The sequence below is a fragment of the Ammospiza nelsoni genome, chromosome 25, assembly GCF_027579445.1.
Source record: "Ammospiza nelsoni isolate bAmmNel1 chromosome 25, bAmmNel1.pri, whole genome shotgun sequence".
Taxonomy (NCBI): domain Eukaryota; kingdom Metazoa; phylum Chordata; class Aves; order Passeriformes; family Passerellidae; genus Ammospiza; species Ammospiza nelsoni.
In genome coordinates, this window is record NC_080657.1 from 5,132,086 (window position 1) to 5,155,877 (window position 23,792).

Sequence of the window (23,792 nt, forward strand, 5' to 3'; positions counted from 1 at the left end):
GGAGGTGGCACAGGGGATGCAGAAATCCCTGAGAGGGAAAAGCAGAGGCTGTGATGGAGCTGGAGGTGGCACAGGGGATGCAGAAATCCCTGAGAGGGAAAAGCAGAGTTTGGGATGGAGCTGGAGGTGGCACAGGGGATGCAGAGGTTGTGATGGAGCTGGAGGTGGCACAGGGATGCAGAAATCCCTGGGAGGGAAAGCAGAGTTTGGGATGGAGCTGGAGGTGGCACAGGGGATGCAGAAATCCCTGAGAGGGAAAAGCAGAGTTTGGGATGGAGCTGGAGGTGGCACAGGGGATGCAGAGGCTGTGGTGGAGCTGGAGGTGGCACAGGGATGCAGAAATCCCTGGGAGGGAAAAACAGAGACTGTGGTGGATCTGGAGGTGGCACAGGGATGCAGAAATCCCTGGGAGGGAGCAGCAGAGGCTCTGGTGGAGCTGGGGATGCAGAGCTCCCTGTGATGGAGCAGCAGCTCCCTGTGATGGGGCTGGAGGTGGCACAGGGATGCAGAGCTCCCCCTCGGTGCTGTGGGCTCTTTGCCAGCCCCTGGGCTGCAGGGAGGAGCTGCAGCTCCTGCTTGGGGCACCTCCTGCGTCCCTGCTGGGTGTCCCCGGGGTCCCTGGGCAGGGTTTGATGTGCCTGGCCTCAGGCTGGGAGCAGGGAATGTGTGCTGGGTGTGTTTGTTGGGGAGGGAGCGGAGGGCAGGGAGGGAGTGCCCAGAGCTGGGGCATGGTGGCTTCTGTGTCCCTGCTGCAGCAGCCCAGGTGGGGTGGCACTGTCCCCAAGGGGAATGTCCCCTCCTTGTCATTGCCCCAGGGGGATGGCAGTGGCAGAGCCAACCTCAGGGGAATGTCCCCAAGGGGAATGTCCCCTCCTTGTCACCGCACCAGTGTCCCAGGGGCTGGCAGTGGGAGAACCAACCTCAGGGCGGCCCAGATAGGGTGGCACCATCCCCAAGGGGAATGTCCCCACCTCGTCCTTGCCCCAGGGGGCTGGCAATGGCAGAGCCAACCTTAGGGCAGCCCAAGTGAGGTGGCACTGTCCCTAAGGGGAATGTCCCCTCCTTGTCACCTCACCCGTGCTCCAGGGGGATGGCAGTGGCAGAGCCAACCTCAGGGAAATGTCCCCAAGGGGAACGTCCCCTCCTTGTCACCTCACCCGTGCTCCAGGGGGCTGGCAATGGGAGAGCAACCTCAGGGCAGCCTAGGTGGGGTGGCACTGTCCCCAAGAGGAATATCCCCATGGGGGATGTCCCCTCCTCATTGCCTCACCAGTGTCCCAGAGGGATGGCAATGGCAGAGCCAACCTCAGGGAAATGTCCCCATGGGGGATGTCCCCTCCTTGTCACCTCACCAGTGTCCCAGGGGGCTGGCAATGGGAGAGCAACCTCAGGGCAGCCCAGATAGGGTGGCACTGTCCCCAAGGAGAATGTCCCCACCTCGTCCTTGCCCCAGGGGGCTGGCAATGGCAGAGCCAGCCTCAGGGGAATGTCCCCATGGGGAACGTCCCCTCCTTGTCGTTGCCCCAGGCAGAGCTGGCAATGGGAGAGCCAACCTCAGGGCAGCCCAGGTGGGGCGGCAATGTCCCCATGGGCAATGTCCCCTCCTTGTCACCTCACCCGTGCCCCAGGGGGCCGGCAATGGCAGAGCCAGGGCAGCGTAGGTGGGGTGGCAATGTCCCCAAGAGGAACGTCCCCTCCTTGTCGTATCCCCAGGGGGCTGGCAGTGGCAGATCCCCCCTCAGTGCCCCCAGGGCGTGTGGCACAGGGCACCGGCCCCCCCCGGGCTGCAGTGCCAGCCCCCAGCCCGGCACCCCCTCACCTGCAGGATGTCTCTGCAGTTTCCCTGGCAACGGCGGCGCTGCCATCCCGCACACCTCGGGCAGAGTTTCCCTTCCCTGCCTCCCCTGCGATGTCATCGCTGCTGTTTCCCGGGTAACCCAGCTCCGGGAGCTCCTCTGGCAGGTACGGGGGGTCCCCAGCTGCCTCTGCCGTGCCCAGCCTGTCACACAGCCCTGCTGGGCTGGCCTGGGCTGCTGGGCACAGCTGGCAAGTCCCAGAGCTGCTCTTCCCAAGGCAGGCATGGAAGGATGAGGCACCAGCCCGGTGGTGTGTCCCCATTTGTCATGGCTTAACGCCTGTGGCACAAAATGCCCCACCCTGGTAGGATGGGGAGAGAGCTGTGAGCAGGTAAAAAAAAACCATGGTTGAGATGAGAACAGTTTAATTAATAAAATAATGGAATAAAATGGGGGGGAGAGAGAGGTAAATAGATAAACTCCAATTAAAACATTAAACACAAGGTCTCCCTCCAGCTCCTGCCCTGAGATTGGTGCCTCAATCCCCCAGTTTAAATATTGGGTACCAATACCCCACCCTGGTAGCATGGGGAGAGAGCTGTGAGCAGGTAATAAAAACCATGGTTGAGATGAGAACAGTTTAATTAATAAAATAATGGAATAAAATGGGGGGGAGAGAGAGGTAAAAAAATAAACTCCAATTAAAATAATAAACATGAGGTCTCCTTCCAGCTGCTGACCTGGAATTGGTGCCTGAATCCCCCAGTTTAAATCTTGGGTACCAATACCCCACCCTGGTAGCATGGGGAGAGAGCTGTGAGCAGGTAAAAAAAACCATGGTTGAGATAAGAACAGTTCAATAAATGAAATAATGGAATGAAATGAGGGAGATAAATAAATAAACTCCAATTAAAACATTAAACACAAGGTCTCCCTCCAGCTGCTGACCTGGCATTGGTGCCTCAATCCTCCAGTTTAAATATTGGGTACCAATACCCCACCGTGGTAGCATGGGGAGAGAGCTGTGAGCAGGTAAGAAAAACCATGGTTGAGATAAGAACAGTTTAATTAATAAAATAATGGAATAAAATGGGGGGGAGAGAGAGGTAAATAGATAAACTCCAATTAAAACATTAAACACAAGGTCTCCCTCCAGCTGCTGCCCTGAGATTGGTGCCTCAATCCCCCAGTTTAAATATTGGGTACCAATACCCCACCCTGGTAGCATGGGGAGAGAGCTGTGAGCAGGTAAAAAAAACCATGGTTGAGATGAGAACAGTTCAATAAATGAAATAATGGAATGAAATGGGGGGGAGAGAGAGGTAAAAAAATAAACTCCAATTAAAACATTAAACACAAGGTCTCCCTCCAGCTGCTGCCCTGAGATTGGTGCCTCAATCCCCCAGTTTAAATATTGGGTACCAATACCCCACCCTGGTAGCATGGGGACAGAGCTGTGAGCAGGCAAGAAAAACCATGGTTGAGATGAGAACACTTTAATTAATAAAATAATGGAATAAAATGGGGGGGAGAGAGAGGTAAAAAAATAAACTCCAATTAAAACAATAAACATGAGGTCTCCTTCCAGCTGCTGACTTGGAATTGGTGCCTGAATCCCCCAGTTTAAATCTTGGGTACCAATACCCCACCCTGGTAGCATGGGGAGAGAGCTGTGAGCAGGTAAAAAAAACCATGGTTGAGATAAGAGCAGTTCAATAAATGAAATAATGGAATGAAATGAGGGAGATAAATAAATAAACTCCAATTAAAACATTAAACACAAGGTCTCCCTCCAGCTGCTGACCTGGCATTGGTGCCTCAATCCTCCAGTTTAAATATTGGGTACCAATACCCCACCGTGGTAGCATGGGGAGAGAGCTGTGAGCAGGTAAGAAAAACCATGGTTGAGATAAGAACAGTTTAATTAATAAAATAATGGAATAAAATGGGGGGGAGAGAGAGGTAAAAAAATAAACTCCAATTAAAACAATAAACATGAGGTCTCCTTCCAGCTGCTGACCTGGAATTGGTGCCTCAATCCCCCAGTTTAAATATTGGGAACATCTTCCTGCAGGATGGGATGAGCCCTGCCCGTGACAGAGCTCAGCCCCGACTCTGCTCCCTGCAGGTGCCTCGTGGGTCTGCTCAGTGTGGGGAGCCATGGGCAGCTCAGGGATGGAGGAGCAGCAAGGCTTGGGCACCCCGTGCCTGCACACAGGGCTGGGCACCGTGCCTGGGCTTGTGGGCACTCAGTGTTCCCAAGGGAAGAGCACCAAGGGATGCTGGCAGGGCTCCAGGGCAGCTGGGGCTCTGCTGGTCACCCTGGGCTGACTGGTTTGGGCAGGAGGGCACTGGGGAGGTGGGTAAAGCACGCCAGGACAGGCTGGAGCTGATGGTGCCTTCATGCCATGAGCCCATGCCAGCCCAGGGCAGCTCCCCATGCCCTGGGAGCAGCTGTGCCCTGTCCCACCCCATGGGGCATGTGCCCCTGTTGGGGAAGGTGAAACAGGAAAGCCTTATGAATGTGATGGTCTGGCAAAAGATTTTGAGCATATGGAAACTCTAAGTGAGATTGAAATGAAAGCAAGCTTTGAGATCCCTCAGTTACTGAACAACTGGAAAACAATGGCATGGCCAGCTGAAGGTGATCCCCTTTGGATCAAACAATCCCCTCTGCTTGCAGACAGGCCCAAGGCTCAGAGCAGACCCTGCCAGCTTGGCAGAAAGGGCCCAAAGAGGAGTTTTTAGGGTTTAAAATGTAACCCAGTGTGGGAATGTAATGATTCTTCTAGGCTGTATGGAAATGCTGTAGGATTTGTATCTTGTACTAGATTGGTTAGTGAGAATGAGAATATTCAACAGAGAAGATGATTTATGGTATTGGAATGGGAACCTCTCTCTCTTACCCCTTTTACTCTCTTACCCCTTTTGCTCCCTTACCCTTTTACCCTTACCCTCTTATCCTCTCATTCTCTCTCTCTCTCATGCTCTTTACCACTCTCTTTATCTCTCTCTCTTCTCTCGGCCTGCTCTGAGCTGTGTTTGGCAGCTCCCAGCAGGGCCCTGCACCCAGGCCCTTTGCAATAACCCACAAGTTCCCAGCCCTGGCTGCAGAGATCTCTGCTCTCTGTCCATCCCCACTGTCCTACCCCCATCTCCCCTACACCCCCACTCCCTGTACACATCCTGGGGACCCCAGACTCCCCTAAACCCCACGGGATCGGGGTTCAGACCCCGGGCAGGGCAGGCTGGAGCCTGTTCCGATGCTGTCTCCAGCCGTGGCTGCAGAGCCAGGACATTCCCGTGTGCTCAGCCCTGCCCGGGGAATGTGTTTGGATGAAACCCGAGCCCGCAGCGCCGCTGGCCAGCGCTTCCCCCGGGTCCTGTGCTGTGCCCCGTGGGCTGGGCTGGGAAATGCTGCGGGGTGGATTTGGGGAGCCCTGCTGGCAGCCAGCCCCTCTCATGCACAGGATCCCTTGGGAGCAGCACCCAGGGGATCCAGACACCCCGTCCTGCTGAGCCCCTGGGGCACGGGGGTGTCCTAAAATCCCCTTTTCCCCCTCATCAGTGGGGCTGTGCCCTTTTCCCACTCTGTGCCTTTTCCCCCTCCATCAGTGGGGCTGTGCCCCTTTTCCCCCCCATCAGTGGGGCTGTGCCCTTTTCCCACCCTGTGCCCTTTTCCCCCCATCAGTGGGGCTGTGCCCACGAGCACAAATGAGTTCGTTGGTGATATCAGGGCTCTGTGGGGTGATACCAGGGCTCTAGGTGATATCAGGGCTCTGTGGGGTCACACCGGAGATGCCTGTGGTGGCACCAGGGCTCAGCCCCAGCAGTGCTGGGCAGAGCTGTACCCAGTGGGTGCCCGGAGGCTGCTGGGTGCTGGCAGTGCCTGGGTGGCACTGGGGTGTGTGGGAGGGCTTTGGCACAGGGGGGCTTTGAGCCCACACTTGGGCAGCTGCTGAGCGTGGGGGAAGGCTCCCCTCCTCATCCTCATCCTCCTCCTGCCTTCCTCTCCTCCTGGCTGGCTGTGCTGGGAGTGAGCACAGGCTGTGGGACCCACCTGGGGCTGTCATTGGCAGGAGCCGAGGAATGGACAAAAAAGGGACAGCTCAGCCAGCAGGGGTGGCAGGGGACATGGGAGAGGGTCTAGGGACGGGGGACACGAGGGGGGCTGTGACTGTAGGTGCCCTGTGCAGAGTGGTGCCCATTGTGCCGTTGGGGTGTGACTGGAGCAGTGTGTGACACCCCTTGGCAGGCTGGGGACACCCCAGGCAGGGCTATGACCCCCCCAGGCTGCTGCAGGGCTGGGGGCTGTTCTTTCAGCCCCCTGGGATGGTTTTTACCTGTCCCCTGCCACACCTTTGCCTTTGGCTCCTGCCCAGCACCCAACAGGTGAAACCCCCCGGGCTGTGGCTGCCACCCCAGGGCACAGCAGGGATGGGCTCCCCATCCCCTTCACCCCCTGGACCCTACACAGGAGCCCTCCCAGCTGTGACCCCCTAAGAGCCTCCCCCTTGGGGAGACCCCAAGGTTGTGTGGGGTGTTCACAGAATCATGGTTTGGCTTTGAAGGGACCTCAAAGCCCACCCAGTGCCACCCTTGCCATGGCAGGGACACCTCCCACTGTGCCAGGTGCTCCAGCCCTGTCTAAGCTGGCCTTGGGCACTGCCAGGGATGGTGTGGAGGATTTTGGAGGGTTTCAGTGTGCCAGGGATGGTGTGGAGGATTTTGGAGGGTTTCAGTGTGCCAGGGATGGTGTGGAGGATTTTGGAGGGTTTCAGTGTGCCAGGGATGGTGTGGAGGATTTTGGAGGCTTCCAGTGTGCCAGGGATGGTTTGGAGGGTTTTGAAGGCTTTCAGTGTGCCAGGGATGGTGTGGAGGGTTTTGGAGGGTTTCAGTGTGCCAGGGATGGTGTGGAGGATTTTGGAGGGTTTCAGTGTGCCAGGGATGGTGTGGAGGATTTTGGAGGGTTTCAGTGTGTGCTGGCATGGGGGGCTCTGCCTCGAGGGCTGCCTGGGGACAGCAGGGACAGCCCAGAGCCTGCCAGGGTGCCATGGGCTCGACCAGATGGACTCAGCCTCACCACTGGCTGGAAACTGGCCCTTATTTCCAGAGCTGTTTTTTAAATAGTGCTTCTTGCCACATTTCTGCACAGCAAGTCCCCGTGGTGAGGATTTTCTCCCTTAGAGGCTTCACTGAACCCTCCCCTGCTCCACCCTCTGGGCCTGGAACCTGCAAACTGCTACAAACATTTGTTTGCCTGGGCAGCTGGGATTTAATTTTTTTTTTTTTTTATTTTTAATAAAACTGTTGCATGAAGGATCTCCCAGCCAAGGGTGGTGGGGATGTCCCTGCTGTCCTGGCCACTCCTCAGGGATGAGAGCCCTGATTTCTCCCAAGCCTTTGCCATCTGTGCTTGCTGCTGGTGGGGTGAAATCTCTTGCAGGAGGAAATTCCTCCCTGGGAGGGTGGGCAGGCCCTGGCACAGAGCAGCTGCGGCTGCCCCTGGAGCCCTGGCAGTGCCCAAGGCCAGGCTGGCAGCACCTGGGACAGTGGGAGGTGTCCCTGCCATGGCAGGGGTGGGATGGGATGGGATTTAAAGTCCCTTCCAAACCAAACCAGTTTGGGATTATCTGACTGTGTTTGAGAAGGAAAAAGCCCCTTCCCATGCAGGGCACAGCTCAGAGGGACTGGGGGCACCCCTGGGGGGCTGCTCTGCAGGGGTCACTGAGAATGTGGGGCAGGAAGGGAACCCCCAGAGCAGAGTGTGGGGAACATGGGGGGAACACGGAGGAACACGGGGGGACACGGGGGGACAGGGAGATATGGGAGAACAATGGGGGGGATATGGGGGAATAGGTGGGGAGCACAGGGGGGATATGGAGAGAACAGGGGGGACATGGGGGACATGGGAGGGATATGGGGGGAACATGGGGAAAACAGGGGGGAACAGGGAGGGTACATGGGGACAACAAGGGGGGACACAGGGAGACATGGGGGAACAGGGGAAGAACATGGGGGCACACAGGGGGAACACGATGGGACATGGAGGGACATGGGCGGAACAAGTGGGGACACAGGAGGACATGAGGGGACAAGGGAGGGATATGGGGGGAACAGGGAGAGAACAGGGGGGAACAGGAGGGGAACATGGGAACAACAACCGGGGACACGGGGGGACACAAGGGGACATGGGGAGATGGCAGGGAAACAATGAGGGAACAGGGGAAGAACATGGGGGAACACGAGGGGACATGGGGGGAATTTGGGGGTACATGGGGGGACATGGGGGGACACAAGGGGACATGGGGAGATGCAAGGGGAACATGGGGAACGCAGGGAAACAATGAGGGAACAGGGGAAGAACATGGGGGCACACGAGGGGACATGGGGGGGATTTGGGGGTACATGGGGGGACATGGGGGGGACATGGGGGGACATGGGAGGGATATTGGGGAATATGGGGGGAACACGGGGAGAGCAGGGGGAATAGGGAGGGAACATGGGGACAACAAGGGGGGACACAGGGGAACTTGGGGGGGATATGGGGGTACATGGGGGGACATGGGGGGACACCAGGGAACATGGAGGAACATGGAGGGACACAGGGGGACACGGGGAGACACGTGTGCCCCGGTGCTGTCTCCCTGCCCAGTACCTCGCTGGGACCAGCCCAGCTTGGAGGCAGCTCCAGGCTGGAAATCAGGCCAGCCCTCTTGGTACAGACAGGGCAGGATGAAGGTGACGATGAGGATGAGGATGAGGATGAGGATGAGGATGAGGATGAGGATGAGGATGAGGATGAGGATGAGGATGAGGATGAGGATGAGGATGAGGAGGGGCTGGACTCCTCGGCTCTGGGGCTCCTGCTGCTGCCCATCTCAGGGGGCTGTGTGGCTCAGTGGGCTGTCAGGACGGTGACACAGGGATGACACATGTGGCTGTGTCCCTCCAGGTGACCCAGAGGTGATGTTTCACGGCACCACACCCTCCCACGGGTGTCTGAGCATCGCTGTGGCTCACGGGGTGCTGCTCCCCCCTTCCTCCCGCAGGAGGAGGAGGAGGAGTGGGCGGTTTTCCTCCTGGGAGTAGCCCCAGGGCTCAGCATCCTGCTCGGGGCACCTCCTGCATCCCTGCCGGGTGTCCCCGGGCTCCCAGCAGGGTTTGATGTGCCTGGCCTCGGGCTGGGAGCGCTCCGGGCTCTCTGAGCACAGCCACGAGTGCCTGGGGGCACTGGGACACCGCTGTCCCAGCGGGGACATGCAGCGGTGCCCGAGGAGAAGGGAGCGCTGCTGCTTTAATGATCTGGCTGCGGTGAGAACTTGGTGTGGCGGAAATTGAACCCAGGGGAGAAAATCCTGTAATTCCATGCAAAAATGGCACGGCAGCGGCTCGGGGTGATTTACTGCAGCTGTTTTGGTGGGCAGCTCTGGGGTGTCATTAGAGCATTACGGGGTGACAAAGGGTCCCCCAAGGGTCTGAGCTGCTGCAGGGGGGGTCTGGGTGGGCAGGGAGTGTTCAGGGTGGGTTTGTCCCCAAAGGAGGGGGATGATGCCAGGGGCACAGAGCTGGGATGGGCAGCACAGCTGGCCCCAGGCCCTGCCCTCTGGGATGGAGGTGGGCAGGGGTCCTGGCTGTAGGATTGATGGGAGAAGCACGGTGGGGATGGACAGAGAGCAGAGATCTCTGCAGCCAGGGCTGGGAACTTGTGGGTTATTGCAAAGGGCCTGGGTGCAGGGCCCTGCTGGGAGCTGCCAGCCACAGCTCAGAGCAGGCTGAGAGAAGAGAGGGGGAGAGAGGGTGAGAGGGTGAGAGGGTAAAAGGGGTAAGAGAGCAAGGTTCCCATTCCAATACCATAAATCTTCTTCTGTGTTAAATATTCTAATTCTCACTAACCCATCATACCCAAACAAGATACAAATCCTACAGCATTTCCATACAGCCTATAAGAATCATTACATTCCCACACTGGGTTACATTTTAAACCCTAAAAACTCCTCTTTGGGCTCTTCTGCCAAGCTGGCAGGGTCTGCTCTGAGCCTTGGGCCTGTCTGCAAGCAGAGGGGATTGTTTGATCCAAAGGGGATCACCTTCAGCTGGCCATGCCATTGTTTTCCAGTTGTTCAGTAACTGAGGGATCTCAAAGCTTGCTTTCATTTCAATCTCACTTATAGTTTCCATATTCTCAAACTCTTTTTCCAGGCAATCATATTTATAAGGCTTTCCTGTCTCACCTTCCCCAACACTGGCTGTGCCCTGCCAGCCCTGCAGTGGCACCTGCAGTGACCCCACAGCCAGGCAGGGTCCAGCACTGTGGGGCTGTGGGCCCCTGGTGCCAGGGCAGCTGCAGCTGTGTGCCCACAGCTCTGTGGGGCTCCTGCAGGAACTGGGCGAAGGTTGGGCCATCCCCATACATCCCCCAATCCCATTGGGGGATCCCCATCTCCCCACACGTCCCCCAGTCCCACAGGGGGGTCCCCAGCTCCCAGCCCTGCCCCAGAGGGGATCCTGTGCCTGCTCATTATCCTCAGCCCTGCTCTGATCTAATGAGCCCTCTGGGGAGCCTGTGGGGCACCACGGGGTGCTGGGGATTGGCAGGGCTGTGGTTCTGCACACAGGCTGCACAGGGATCACTGCCTTCCTCATCATCATCATCACCCCCTGTGTGTGCTACCCCCGCGCTCCTCTTCTGCCCCTCAGGTCACCCCTTGCTGCCCACAGACCTCGGGGTGGTGGGGCAGGACAGAGTTTGGGGGATGCTGTGGGGTGATGGGACCTGTGCCAGCTGTGCTGGACCAGCTCTGGTGGCCCCTCCTGTCCTGACCCAGCCTGGGAACGGCTGTGGCTGGAGAAGGTGTCACTCAGGGCAGCTTTGGGGCTGCTCTGGCCCCATCAGGAGAAGCCCAAGGCGAGGAGGGGGTGTTTGTGCAGGCTGTGGGAGCTGGATTGACCAGGCAGGTGTTCCCCAGCACTGAAATCACTCAGTACCAGGCCTAATCCATCCATCCGTCCATCCATCCATCCATCCATCCATCCATCCATCCATCCATCCATCCATCCATCCATCCATCCATCCATCCATCCATCCATCGGCAGCACACACAGGGGTGTTCAGGGGTGGCACGGGGGTGGCACAGAGCTGTCCAGGGGTGGCACACACAGAGGGTGGCACAGAGGTGGCACACAGAAGGGTGTTCAGGGGTGGCACACATAGGGGTTGGGGTGGCACAGGCGTGGCACAGAGGTGGCACACAGAAGGGGGTTCAGGGGTGGCACACAGAGGGGCTGGGGGTGTTCAGGGGTGGCGCACAAAGGGGTGGCACAGGAATGGCAGAGGGTGGCACACACAGGGGCCGGGGGGTGGCAAGGGGTGGCACACAGGGGTTGGGAGTGGCACAGGGATGGCACACACAGGGGTCGGGGGTGGCACACAGAGGGCCCAGGGGTGTTCAGGGGTGGTACACAGGGCTTGGGGTTGTTCAGGGGTAGCACACACAGGGTCGGGGGGGTGTTGTGGGGTGGCACACACAGGGTCAGGGAGGGTTCAGGGATGGCACACACAAGGGCCGGGGGTGTTCATGGATGGCACACACAGGGTCCGGGGGTGCTCAGGGAGGGTTCAGGGGTGTTCAGGGGTGGCACTCAGAGGGGTGGCACACAGAGGGGTTTTCATGGATGGCACACACAGGGTCCGGGGGTGCTCAGGGCGGGTTCAGGCTGCAGCAGCCGTGCCCAGCTGTGCCGGGCTGAGCGCACACCCCGCGGGTGATTAGCGCTCCCTAATGAGCTGTCGGCGGCGCCGGGGGGAGGCGGGGATGCTCGGGCCGTGCCCCCCGGGCTCCTCGCGTGTCAGCCACCTGCCCCTCGCAGCTCTAATGGGCATTTGCTTCAATTAGCGGCGCGTCAGCCCCGCTCTGCTCAGCCCGAGCGCTGACCCGAACGCGCCGCCGCCGGCCAGACCCCGCGCCGGGGGGCGGCTGCTCCCCCTGCCCTGCTTCCCCCTGCTTCCCCCTTCTCCTGCCTCCCCCAGCCCTGTCCTTGTCCCTGTCCCTGCTCCCTCTGTCTCCCCCTGATTTCCCCTGCCCTGCTTCCCTCTGCTTCTGCTCCCCCTGCCCTGCTTCCCCCTGTCCCTGTCTCCCTCTCTGCCCTGTCCCCATGTGTGTCCCTGTCCCCCTCTCCCTGTCCCTTTCCTTGTCCCTGCCCCTATCCCTGTCCCCCTCTCCCTGTCCCTTTCCTTGTCCCTATCCCTCTCCCTGTCCCCCTGTCCCTATCCCCGAACCTACCCCTGCCCCTTTCTCTGTCCCTGACCCCATCCCTGTCTCTGCCCCTGTCCCTTTCCTTGCCCCTATCCCTTTCCTTGTCCCTGTCCCTGTGTTTCTGTCCCTTTCCTTGTCCCTGTCCCTGTGTCCCTGTCCCTTTCCTTGTCGCCGTCCCTACCCGTTGTCCCTGTCCCTGTCCCTGCTTCCTCCTGCCATCAGTGCTGAGCCCACACCAGATAACAACCAACGGGCTGCTTGGCTGGGTGGCCCAGCAGCCTGGACAGACAGACAGACAGACAGACAGACAGACCTCTGAGAGCAGGTGTGGGGAGCAGCTGGGGTTGAGTTTTGCGTGGAAAACACGTGGTGCTGAGCATAGGGGAGGGGTGGCAGCTCGGTGGGGACAGCACAGGGTGCAGGGATGTGCCAGGCATGGGGAGGGCCCCAGAGCGCCTGGTTTGCTCTCCCCTCTCTGCCCAGGGCCTGCTCCTGTTCTTGCACTCCTTTCCCCCCACCCTGCTCTCCTCGGGGCACGCAGGGGAGAGCTCAGCCCCACTCCCTGCACCCCAACACTCGTGGGCACCCCAAGGCTGGGGTGGGCATGGGCAGTGCCCGTCCTGGGCTTGGTACCCGTGTAGGTGGCTCATTTTGGGGTCTGAGGTTCATCTCAGGGTCAATGCTTGTTTTGGGGTCCGAGGTTCATCTTGAGGGTCAATGCTCATTTTGGGGCCAGGGGTTCATCTCAGGGCTCGATGCTCATTTTGGGGTCTGAGGCTCATTTCGGGGCCCGGGGTTCATCTCGAGGGTCAATGCTCATTTTGGGGTCTGAGGTTGGTCTCGGGGGTCAATGCTCATTTTGGGGTCCATACTCGTCTTGGGGGGGTCAATGCTCATTTTGGGGCCCGGGGTTCATCTCGGGGCTCGATGCTCATTTTGGGACCTGAGCTTAATCTCGGGGGTTGATGCTCATTTTGGGGTCCGGGGTTCATCTCAGGGGTCAATGCTCGTTTTGGGGTCCGGGGTTCATCTCGGGGCTCGATGCTCGTTTCGGGAGTCCGGCCTCGGGGGATGAAGCTCCCCCGCAGCACCGTTGTCATCCTCCCCGTCTCTGCCAGCTGCCCATTGACAGTCGAGGCACTCTCGCGCACAATGGGTCCGGCTAATCCCGTTACAATGGCACTAATTGCTAATCAGACCGATTTCACACTGCCGGCTCCCCTGACAATGAGGCTCGCCGGAGGAGGGCTCCGGGGGGGGTGAGGGGCTCTGTGGGTGCCCGCAGCCCCCCCTCCGGCCCCGCAGACGGGCACCGCCCTGGCACCGGTGTCTTCCAGCCTGGCAGAGCCTCCGGCAGCTGGCACGGCCTGGCACGGGCTCAGCCGCGTCCTGCCCTGGTGCCAGCCAGGCCGGGCAGGGGGTCCGGCGCACCTGCAGCCCCGGGCCCACCTCCAGCCCGCCCTTGTGCTCCACAGAGCATCCCGGTGCCCTCGGCTGAGCTGCGGGGCCGGGCGGGGGTCCGCGGTGTGGGTGTCACCCTGGCATAGGCTGGGTGTCATCCTGGCCCGATCTGGGCGTCACCCCTGTCACAGGCTGTGTGTCACCCCTGTCATGGGTTGTGTGTCACTCCTGTCATAGGCTGTCACCTATGTCACATAGGGGCTGTCACCCCTAGCACAGGCTGTGTGTCACTCCCAGTACAGGTTGTGTGTCACCCCTAGCATGGGCTGGGTGTCACCCCTGGCAGGGGCTGGGTGTCACCTCTAGCTCTGAGCCCAGACTGATGCCCTTGCCCAGTGCTGTTTGGGGTTTGGGCACCGGGGGCTGTGGGGCAGGATTAGCAGTGAGGGGCTGAGCCACAGGGATGGGCAGGGGCGACAGGGGGACAGAGGGGACAGAGGGGATGGGCAGGGGTGACAGGGGGACAGGCAGGGTGGCACAGCGGGGCACAGAGCACAGCCAGCCCTGCAGTGGTGCTGCAAGAAGCGATGCAGGGCAGGGAGTGGTGCCGAGCGTGTCGGGGTGCTAATGAGGAGAGAGCCGGGTGTGCTGCACCTTGCACTTAATTGCTGCTGGCTTCTGGCTCCTAATGAAGCTCGGCTGCGGGAGAAGCAGCAGCCTCTCCTCGTCTCCTCTGCCTCGGGCAGCCTGACCCTGCAAGCCCTGTGCCCTGCCTCGGGCAGTGTGGGGTGTCCTGTGCTCCCTCTGCGCTGGGAGGATGCTGAATGTCACCCCCGTGCAGCTGTGACGTGCCCAGAGCCCATCCCCTGTCCCTGTGCTCTGCATGGCAGCTCCAGCCCTGCTGCTGCATCTCCTGCCTGCTGTGCTGGGCAGGCTGGCAGTGCTGCCAGGGAGGGACTGTGGCTGTGGCAGGGCCCAGCAGGGACTGGGCATCACTCCTGCGAGCCCAGTTTGGCATCCCCAGCTCCCCACTGTCTGTGGGTGCAGGGCAGCACCATGGGGCTGAGCTGGATGGTGGCCTGGCCCTGCCAGACAGTGACAACCATTGCTGTGCTTCTGTCCCTGCTGCTTGGATGGTGGCTGGGTCCCGGATGGGAGTTTGGATCATCCTGTCCAATGATGGATAAGATGGGAGTTTGGTCGTGGATGGGATGGGAGTTTGGATCATCCTGTGGCTTAAGGAGAGCTGCCAGAGGGGTCAGGGGGATTTTCCCTGCCAGGAACGGTGGCTGGGCCCTGGATGGGAGCTTGGATCCTCCATTCCAGTGATGGACAGGATGGGAGTTTGGTCGTGGATGGGATGGGAGTTTGGATCACCCTGTGGTTTAGGGAGAGCTGCTGGAAGGGTCAGGGGCACTCTCCCTGCTGGGAACGGTGGCTGGGTCCTGGATGGGAGTTTGGATCATCCTGTCCGATGATGGATAAGATGGGAGTTTGGTCCTGGATGGGATGGGAGTTTGGATCATCCTGTGGCTTAAGAAGAGCTGCCAGAGGGGTTGGGGGATTTTCCCTGCTGGGGCTTGACTTGCTCTGCTGGAAGGTGGTGAGCCCTGCTTGGGCAGCTGTGTCCAACCACCCCCTGGGTGCCCTCCCCAGCCATGCAGGAAGGGGTTAATGGCTGGCCCATACCTGCAGTTGCATTTTAAAGATGTGAAATTAAAGCCCGTAATTTATTCTCCCCACACACGAAGGAGCAATTAGTTCTAAACACGGCTTAATCAGTCAGTGCGAGATTGATTTCTGTAGACTTGGATTTGGTGGCTGCTGGCGAGGAGCCAGCCTGGGAGCAATCTCCAAATAAATGAAGTGCAGAGAAGTAAGCCATTACATAATATGATAGATGAGGCTGGAGCTCACTTGCCTCTTCATTAGTATTCCACTGTACACCACAGCAGCACCAAACTTTCTCCCCTCTTCCTCCTCCTCCTCCTCCTCCTGCTCCTCCTGCTCCTCCTCGTCCTTCTGCCCCTCCTGCAGCTGGGAAGGGGCTGGGGAGGAGCCTCCAGCAGCCCCTGGCCAGCCCTGAGCCTTTGGGCAGAGCTGGGGAAGGGTCTCAGTGCTGCAGACTCTTCCCTGGGCTCTGCATATTGGCTTTTTCTCCTGGGGAAACTGAGGCACAGGGAGCTGGGGCGGCATCCCTTGAGATGCATGTCAGCAGCAAGAGGCAGGTGACAGAGAACCCCAGGGTGCTTTGGGCTGGAAGGGACCTCAAAGCCCATCCCATCCCATCCCATCCCATCCCATCCCATCCCATCCCATCCCACCCCTGCCATGGCAGGGACACCTCCCACTGTGCCAGGTGCCCCAGCCTGGCCTTGGGCACTGCCAGGGCTCCAGGGGCAGCCACAGCTGCTCTGGGCATCCTGGCACAGCCCAAACCTCTCTAACCAGGCCTTGCCAGCCTACAAACCCCCTGTGGCAAATGGCACTGGGGGCACCTGGAACCAGCCAGGCAATCATTCTTTCCTTTCCTTTCTCCATTTGCTGCAATGGGTTTTGGTGCTGGTTTCCATCCTTGGTTCAGGAATGTGAATGCCAGAGTGGTTTGGGTGGGAAGGGATCTTCAATGGCAGCTGATTGCAGCCCAGGGACACCTGCCACTGTGCCAGGTGCTGCCAGCCCCAATGCCCAGCCTGGCCTTGGGCACTGCCAGGGCTCCAGGGGCAGCCACAGCTGCTCTGGCAATTCCAGCCCAGCCCCTGCCCACCCTGCCAGGGAACAATTCCCAATTGCCAAGATCCCATCCAGCCCTGCCCTCTGGCACTGGCAGCCATTCCCTGCCTCCTGTCCCTCCATCCTTGTCCCCAGTCCCTCTGCAGCTCTCCTGGAGCCCCTTCAGGCCCTGCAAGGGCTCTGAGCTCTGCCTGGAGCCTTCTCCTCTCCAGGGCAGCACCCCCAGCTCTCCCAGCCTGGCTCCAGAGGGGCTCCAGCCCTGCAGCAGCTCCATGGGCTCCTCTGGAGCAGCTTTAACAGGTCCATGTCCCTGCTGTGCTGGGGATGGCAGGGCTGGAGACAGCTCTGCAGATGGGATCTCACAAGAGCCAAGGGGAGGAATCCCCCGCTTGCCCTGCTGGCCTCACAGGCATTTGGGGACAAGGTCTCACATGGTGCTAACAGGTTGTTTAGGGCTGTGATGGTGCTGATGTGCCCTGCACAGGATAGGTGTTGGTGCTGAGGGTGGAGGGGAGCACATCAGGAGTGATGCCAGGCAGGGGAAAGGGCTTGGAGTCCCCTCCAAAGGGAGCCCCTCTGTCTGTGGAGCTGGTGGGGAGCGGGCTGGGATCTCCACAGAGGCGCTGGCTGTGCTGGGAACATCCTGTGGGATGTGCTGGGAGCATCCTGTGGGATGTGCTGGCTGCGTGGTGTCCTTGGGCTGGGAGGGATGGGCAGAGAAGCCCTGGGCCTGTGCGTGGTCCTGACCCCATCACTGCATTGTTGCCTCTTCACCCTGTCTCTCTGCTGCCTCCTGCCAGGGAAGGAAGGTCCCCTTGGTGCTCCCCTGGCTGCTGTGGGTCCCTGGGACCTGCTGTGGCAGGAACTGTGCCCCAGACAGAGCTGGGAGGTGCATCAAGGGGCTATGACCTGCGGGATGTGGGGGGGGGACCTGCCAGCCAAGCTCTCCCAGCTCCAAACCCTCAGCTCTGGGGGATGGAGCCCAGGTGGGTCCCTGGGAGCTGCCATGGCAGGAATTGTGCCACAGACAGAGCTGGGAGGGAGGGATGGCGAAGCCCTGGGCCTGTGTGTTGTCCTGACCCCATCACTGCATTCGTTCCCTCTTCGCCTTGTCCCTCTGCAGGCTCCTGCCAGGGAAGGTGGTCCCCTGGGAGCTGCCATGGCAGGAATTGTGCCACAGACAGAGCTGGGAGGTGCAGCAAGGGGCTGTGACCTGTGCGATGTGGGAGGGACCCGCTAGCTGAGCTCTCCCAGCCCCAAACCCTCAGCTCTGGGGGATGGACCCCGAGTGTCCCACGGTGTCCCACAGTGCCCCGTGGGTGTCCCTTTCCTTCGGGGTGCCCTCCCTACTGCTGACCCCGCCCCTGTCCTTGCTGTCCCCTTGCAGAACTCCATCCGGCACAACCTGTCCCTGCACACGCGCTTCATCCGCGTGCAGAACGAGGGCACGGGCAAGAGCTCCTGGTGGATGCTGAACCCCGAGGGCGGCAAGACGGGCAAGACGCCGCGGCGGCGCGCCGTGTCCATGGACAACAACAGCAAGTTCCTGCGCATCAAGGGCAAGGCCAGCAAGAAGAAGCAGCTGCAGGTGACGCAGGAGCACGGCGAGGACAGCCCGTCCTCCCAGCAGCCCAAGTGGTCGGAGAGCCCCGCGTCCCACGCCAGCGACGAGTACGACGCCTGGGCGGACTTCAGGACGCGGGCCAGCTCCACGGCCAGCACGCTGAGCGGGCGCCTCTCGCCCATCATGGCCAACCACGAGCCGGACGAGCTGGAGGAGGATGATGGCACCCCCTCGTCGCCGCTGATGTACCCCAGCCCTTCCAGCACCATGTCTCCTTCCCTGAGCGCCCGCTGCTCCGTGGAGCTGCCCCGGCTGACCGACCTGACCGGCACCATCAGCCTGAACGAGAGCCTGGGGGAGAGCATGCTGGAGGACCTGCAGGACGGCTACAGCATGAGCCCCTCGCAGCAGCTCCCCCCGGCCGCCCTGCGGCAGAGGAGCTCCAGCTTCACCTTCAACTCCAAGTGCTCCAGCATGGGGGCCGCCTCCAACACCTACTGCGGGACCATCTACAGCCAGCCGGCCATGGGCCTCATGCGGCGCCTGCCCATGCAGACCATCCAGGAGAACAAGCAGGCCACCTTCTCGCCCTCCAGCTCCTACAGGAACGCCTCGCTGCAGGACCTGCTCTCCTCCATCTCCTACGCGCACAAGGAGAGCATGGTCCCGGGGGAGCTGCCCCCGCTGCCGCAGGCCAGCCCCATGGTGCCGGCCCGTGGCCACAGACACAACCCGCTGCTGTGCGGGGCTGGAGAGCAGGCCCTGTCCTCCTACCCGCCCCACCCGGGCTCTCTGATGAAGAGCAACGCCCTGTACCACCCGTCACCAGCCGGCCACCACCCTGCGGTCAGCACCAGTGCCTTAGCCAATCCTGTCAGCCTTATGAGCCTGCCCAGTGAGTCGTGCAGCATGACGGCCGTGCCGCACCACCACGGGCACCTGCATCCCTACGCCAATAGCCAAGGGGCACACATGAGCCTGCTGGATTCGCTGCAGGGCCCCTACCCGGGGGCTGTCCACCCCCCCGTGCTGGGCCAGGACAGGTTCCCAGCAGACCTGGACCTGGACATGTTCAACGGGAGCCTGGAGTGCGACGTGGAGTCCATCATCCTCAATGACTTTATGGACAGCGATGAGATGGATTTCAACTTCGACTCGGCGCTCCCGCCGCAGAACGGGCTCAACGTGCCCGCACTGCCCGGGGGCCCGCAGCCCACGAACCAGAGCTGGGTGCCCGGGTGACCCTGCCCCTGCTCGGGCTCGCCACCAGGAAGCCACCAGGGGAACATTGAGACTCACTGTTTTTTTTTCCTTTCTCTTCTGCCTTTGTTTGTTGAGATAGGCGAGAGCCATCGGTCTGAGCTTAAGGTCGAACAAGAAACACAAACCGGAGGGTGAAATGTTGAGATGGGGGAGGACGCCCAGCCCCAGGTGTGCCAGGTCCTGCCAGCATCCTCTGGAGGACACAGGGCAGGTGGGAGGGAGAGGCAGCTGGAGCCAGGCAGATCCAGGGTGGTGGCAGGAAGGGAAAGCCTTTCTAGACAGTCCCAGTGCCCCGTGGTGCCAGTTGGGTTTGTCCTTGGGCTGGGGGACAGAGTGGTGGTGGCTGGTGCTGTGGGACCCCTGGGGAAGAGCTCTTCTCTGAGCCACCTTGGGAAATGAGTCCTCTGGGCAGAAGTGTCAGGAGTGGGGACCCTGCCCCAGGGCAAGGGGGGGCTCGTGGCCTCTCAATCCTGGTGGAGATGGGAGCTCTGCTGAGCCCACCCCCCAGGCCAGCTCTGCTGGGTGTCCTGGTGGCTGCAGGCAGGGTTCCTGGCCGAGCAGTGAGCAGGGGGTGGTGATGGTGTGCAGCCAGCAGCTCTGGAGCAGCCCCTGGCAGCCCTTGGGGGTGCAGGAGAAGCTGCAGCCCCTGCCCAGAGCAGGCTGGGCACGCTCCAGGGGCTCCTGGTGGCAGTGAGGGACCCCTGGGCTGGCAGTGAGGGACTCCTGGGCTGGAGGCTCAGGGGCAGCTCGCAGGGGTGGGGAGGGGGAAGTATTTATTTGATTTCATGCACTCTTTTGCCATTGAGTTTTTGCATTGGAAGGAAGAGAGGGTCGAGCTTAGGGAGAGGAGAGAGGCCATGGGTGATGTGTCCCATCACATGGCTCATCCTGGCTTGGCCATGGGGGTGTTGGATGTTGGGGTGGAAGCTGGGGGCTGTGCTGTGGGCCACCCTCCAGGAGGGGCTCTGTGTGTGTGAGGAGGGAGGGATGTGGTGGCCCAGGCCTCTGGATGCAGCGTGGGGTCCATCCTGCTCCAAGCTGGGGGGACCCACATTGCTCAGGGAGGTGCCACGGGGGCTCCTGGGGGGGTCAGTGCCACCATGGCTGTCCCAGTGTCTCACTGCCCACCCCTGGGGTGCCAGGAGCTGTCAGCAAGAGGGGTGCACCCACCTGCCAGGGGCTGGGGCTCCATGGGGGTGAGGACCACAACTCACACATGGTCCTGCTGTGTGTCAGGACCCCAGACTGACCCCATTCTGTGGGGCAGGAGAGGGCCAGGCGTGTCCCAGCCATTCCACACAGCTGCCAGGAGCAGCAGGGTTGGGAGGGGGTCAGGCTGGTGAGCACCTGGTCTGGAGAGGATGGAGGGGCTGGGAGCTGCTGCTGTGTCCTGTGGGGTCTCTGCTCAGCTTTTCTGCTCCTGGGCACCACAGGCTCTGTGTGACCCCCGGCCCCTGGTCAGTGCACAGAACCAGCACATTTTCCCAGCCCAGCTCTTCCTTCCCCAGAACTGGGTCCCAGCCAGCCACAGGGACAGTGTCAGGGAATGGGGACCCATGGGTGGCACCTCCTGCTCCTCTCCTGACCCACAAGGCTGTGACAGAGGAGCCCAGTGTGCCACTGCCACCTTCACCCAGGGCACACGGCAGGCACGGTCTCTAAAGACATCCTTACAAGTTAATTAATTATGTTTACATTATTTGATCATGTACAGAATTTAATATATTCTATTATATATAATCTTTCTTGAATGCTTTTTTTAAAAAAGAATTATTTGGTCAGGATCATTACCGCGTTCCTTTTATAAACACCGCCTCTCCTTTCAGGCATCTTTCAAATCCTTGGAAACTGATTGCAAATGGCTCTTTAACCCCTGAACCCCCAGTTCGGCACGTGGTGTGAGGGACCCAGAGGCAGGAGCAACCTGGGGCCTCTGCCCCCCAGGAATGGGAGACAGGGATGGAGTCCTGGCTTTTCCAGGCATCTGCCCTCCAGGAATGGGAGACAGGGATGGAGTCCTGGGTTCTCCAGGTGTCTGATCTCCAGGAATGGGAGACAGGGATGGAGTCCTGGGTTCTCCAGGTGTCTGACGTCCAGGAATGGGAGAAAGCAAAGGGCTCCTGGTTCTTCTAGGTATCTGCCCTCCAGGCACAGATCCAGCAGCACACCAGCATGCCGAGCAGCAGTCGGGCAGTTGGAGATGGGATTCTCCCATGCTGGGGTCCCTGAGTCCCCTCCGGTGTCACAGACACTGGCTGGCCATCAGTGTGATGGGGGAGCCACCCCAACAGCGGGAGGGAAGTGTCCCCTTGTCCCCAGAAGAGGAGGGAAGTGTCTCCTTGTCTCCAGCAGCAGGAGGGAAGTGTCCCCAGCACTGGAGGGAGGTGTCCCCTTAGTGCAATACAACATCTCCTTGTCCCCAGCACAGGAAGGGAAGTGTCCCCGTGTCCCCAGCACTGGAGGGAAGTGTCCCTTTGTCCCCAAACTGCAGGAGAGAAGTGTCCCTGTGTCCCCAGCAGCAGGAGGGAGGTGTCCCCTTGTCCCTAGAAGCAGGAGGGAGGTGTCCCCTTGTCCCCAGCAGCAGGAGGGGAGCGTCTCTTTGCCCCCAGAACAGGAGGGAGGTGTCCCCAGCACAGGAGAGAAGTGTCCCCAGGAGCAGGAGGGGAGTGTCCCCTTAGTGCAGTACAACACCCCCTTGTCCCCAGCACAGGAGGGGAGTGTCCCTTGTCCCCAGCACTGGAGGGAGCTGTCCCCGTGCCCGCCGTGCCCGCCCCGTGCCCCTGCCCCGCTGCGTGGGCACGGCCCCTGGCCAAGCTGTGTCGTGGTTCGTGACCGTGGGGTTGTCGTGTGTGCGGTGCAGTCGTGTTGGTAACGTCAGTCAGTCAGTCAGTCAGTCAGTCAGTCAGTCAGTCGTGTGTTCAGTGCCCTGCGGGGCGAGGGGCGGCAGGGTGGCTATGGGCACCCCCGGGGGGCTGCAGGGCTGGGTGGCACAGCTGGCCCTGCCACAGAGCACCAGGGCAGGTGGGGCTGTGTGTCCGGGTGGGTGGTGGTGATGGATTGGGGGTGGCTAGCATGGCTGTGCCCCCCTGTGACTGTCACTGTGGGGAAGGGGACACCCTCCAGGGCTTTGTGTCACCGCCTGACACTCTGAGTTCCCTCTCTGCAATCAGCAAAGCCACATCCCACCTCACTGATCTCCATCCTCTCCATCAGCCATTCCCCTCTGGGACCAGGAGCTCCCTCCCTGCTCCCACCCTGCCCTGCCTGGAGCCAGTGTGGAGGGACACCCAGGACCCCCCAGTTTGCTTCCCCTGGCGGTTTTGGGCCCGTTTCCCTCGTATTTATAACTGTACAGACTGGGGGGGAGGGTCTCATCTCTCACACACATTTATTGTAGGCAATGGTAACTTTCTTGGTTGTGCTATTAGAGTTTGTGTATGTGGCAATGTAAAGAACTGTGTATAGTGCATTGTACAGCATATTTTCATGAATAAAATTGTTTTAAATATTACAAGGTGGGGCTGCTGCTGGTGTCAGTGCTTGTGTGTGTGAGCTGAAAGGGGGAATGGTGCCCCCAAAGAAACTGGGGAACATGGGAGAGTTACCAAGGGGAAAATGGGGTTTTGGTGGAACTGAGCTTGCACCCAGAGCATGGGGATGGTTGGGCTGTGGAGGTCATAGAACCACAGAATCATCATAGAAAAGGAGACTCAGGGGTGCCCTCATCACTCTCTGCAACTCCTGAAAAGGTTTTTCACAGAAAGGTGATAAAGTTCTGGAATGTTCTGCCCGGGGAGGTGGTGGAGTCACCATCGCTGGGGGTGTTTAACAAAGCCTGGATGTGGCACTGGGTGCCAGGGTTGAGTTGAGCGTTGGGGCTGGGTTGGACTCAATGATCTTGAAGGTCTCTTCCAACCCAGTGATTCTAGGAATTCTGGGCAGAACATTCCAGAACTTTATCACCCTTTCTGTAAAAATCCTTTTCCTGATATCCAACCTGTATTTCCCTTGGGCAGCTCCAGGCTGTGTGCTCTGGTTCTGTCAGTGCCTGCAGACAGAGCCCAGCCCCAGCTGAGCACAGGCACCTTTCAGGAGCTGTGACAGTGATGAGGGCACCCCTGAGTCTCCTTTTCTCCAGGCTGAGCACCCCCAGCTCGCTCAGGGCTTCCTCACAGGGTTTGTGTTGGCAGCCCCTCTCCAGCCTCGTTGCCCCCTCTGGATGTTCTCAGGCATCCCAACGTCCTTCCCAAACTGAGGGGCCAGAACTGGGCACAGCACTCCAGGATGATTTCCTGCTTCTCCTGGTTCTCTGGCAGGTCCTGGTTCTCCTCCCTGCACTGCAGCCCCCCCGTGCTGGGCACCCCCAGGCAGTCCCAGCACAGCCCCATTTCTGCATCCATGGCTGTCCCCATGCAGCGGCTCAGCAGTGCTGACAGCCTGTGCCTGCTCTGCACGCTCTGACCTTCTCCCAGAGCCATCTCTGAATGCCACCACGCCACCAGCAGCCCACAGCCCCCATGGGAGCCCGGCTGGCAGCCTGCTGTGAGGGTGGGATCTGATTTGTGCCAGAGGTTGGGCAGGAGAGGTCAGAGGCTGGGCTGGGCTGAGCTGGTGGGGAAGATGAAACAGGAAAGCCTTATAAATACGATTGCCTGGCAAAAGATTGTGAGAATACGGAAACTCTGAGCAAGACTGAAATGAAAGCAAGCTTTGAGATCCCTCAGTTACTGAACAACTGGAAAACAATGGCATGGCCAGCTGAAGGTGATCCCCTTTGGA

The 23,792-nt window shown here is 60.0% G+C and overlaps 1 protein-coding gene across 1 annotated transcript in view; it reads left to right on the forward strand.

Annotated features, from left to right (window-relative positions):
* The window catches only part of FOXO6 (forkhead box O6), a 44,382-nt gene extending 24,807 nt beyond the window's left edge, over nucleotides 1-19,575 (forward strand). The window contains exon 2 of the mRNA XM_059488758.1: nucleotides 17,574-19,575. Coding sequence (XP_059344741.1) covers nucleotides 17,574-18,992 — 1,419 coding nt within the window. The 3' untranslated portion in view covers nucleotides 18,993-19,575. The remainder of the gene's footprint in view (nucleotides 1-17,573) is intronic.
* The last annotated feature ends 4,217 nt before the right edge of the window (nucleotides 19,576-23,792 follow it).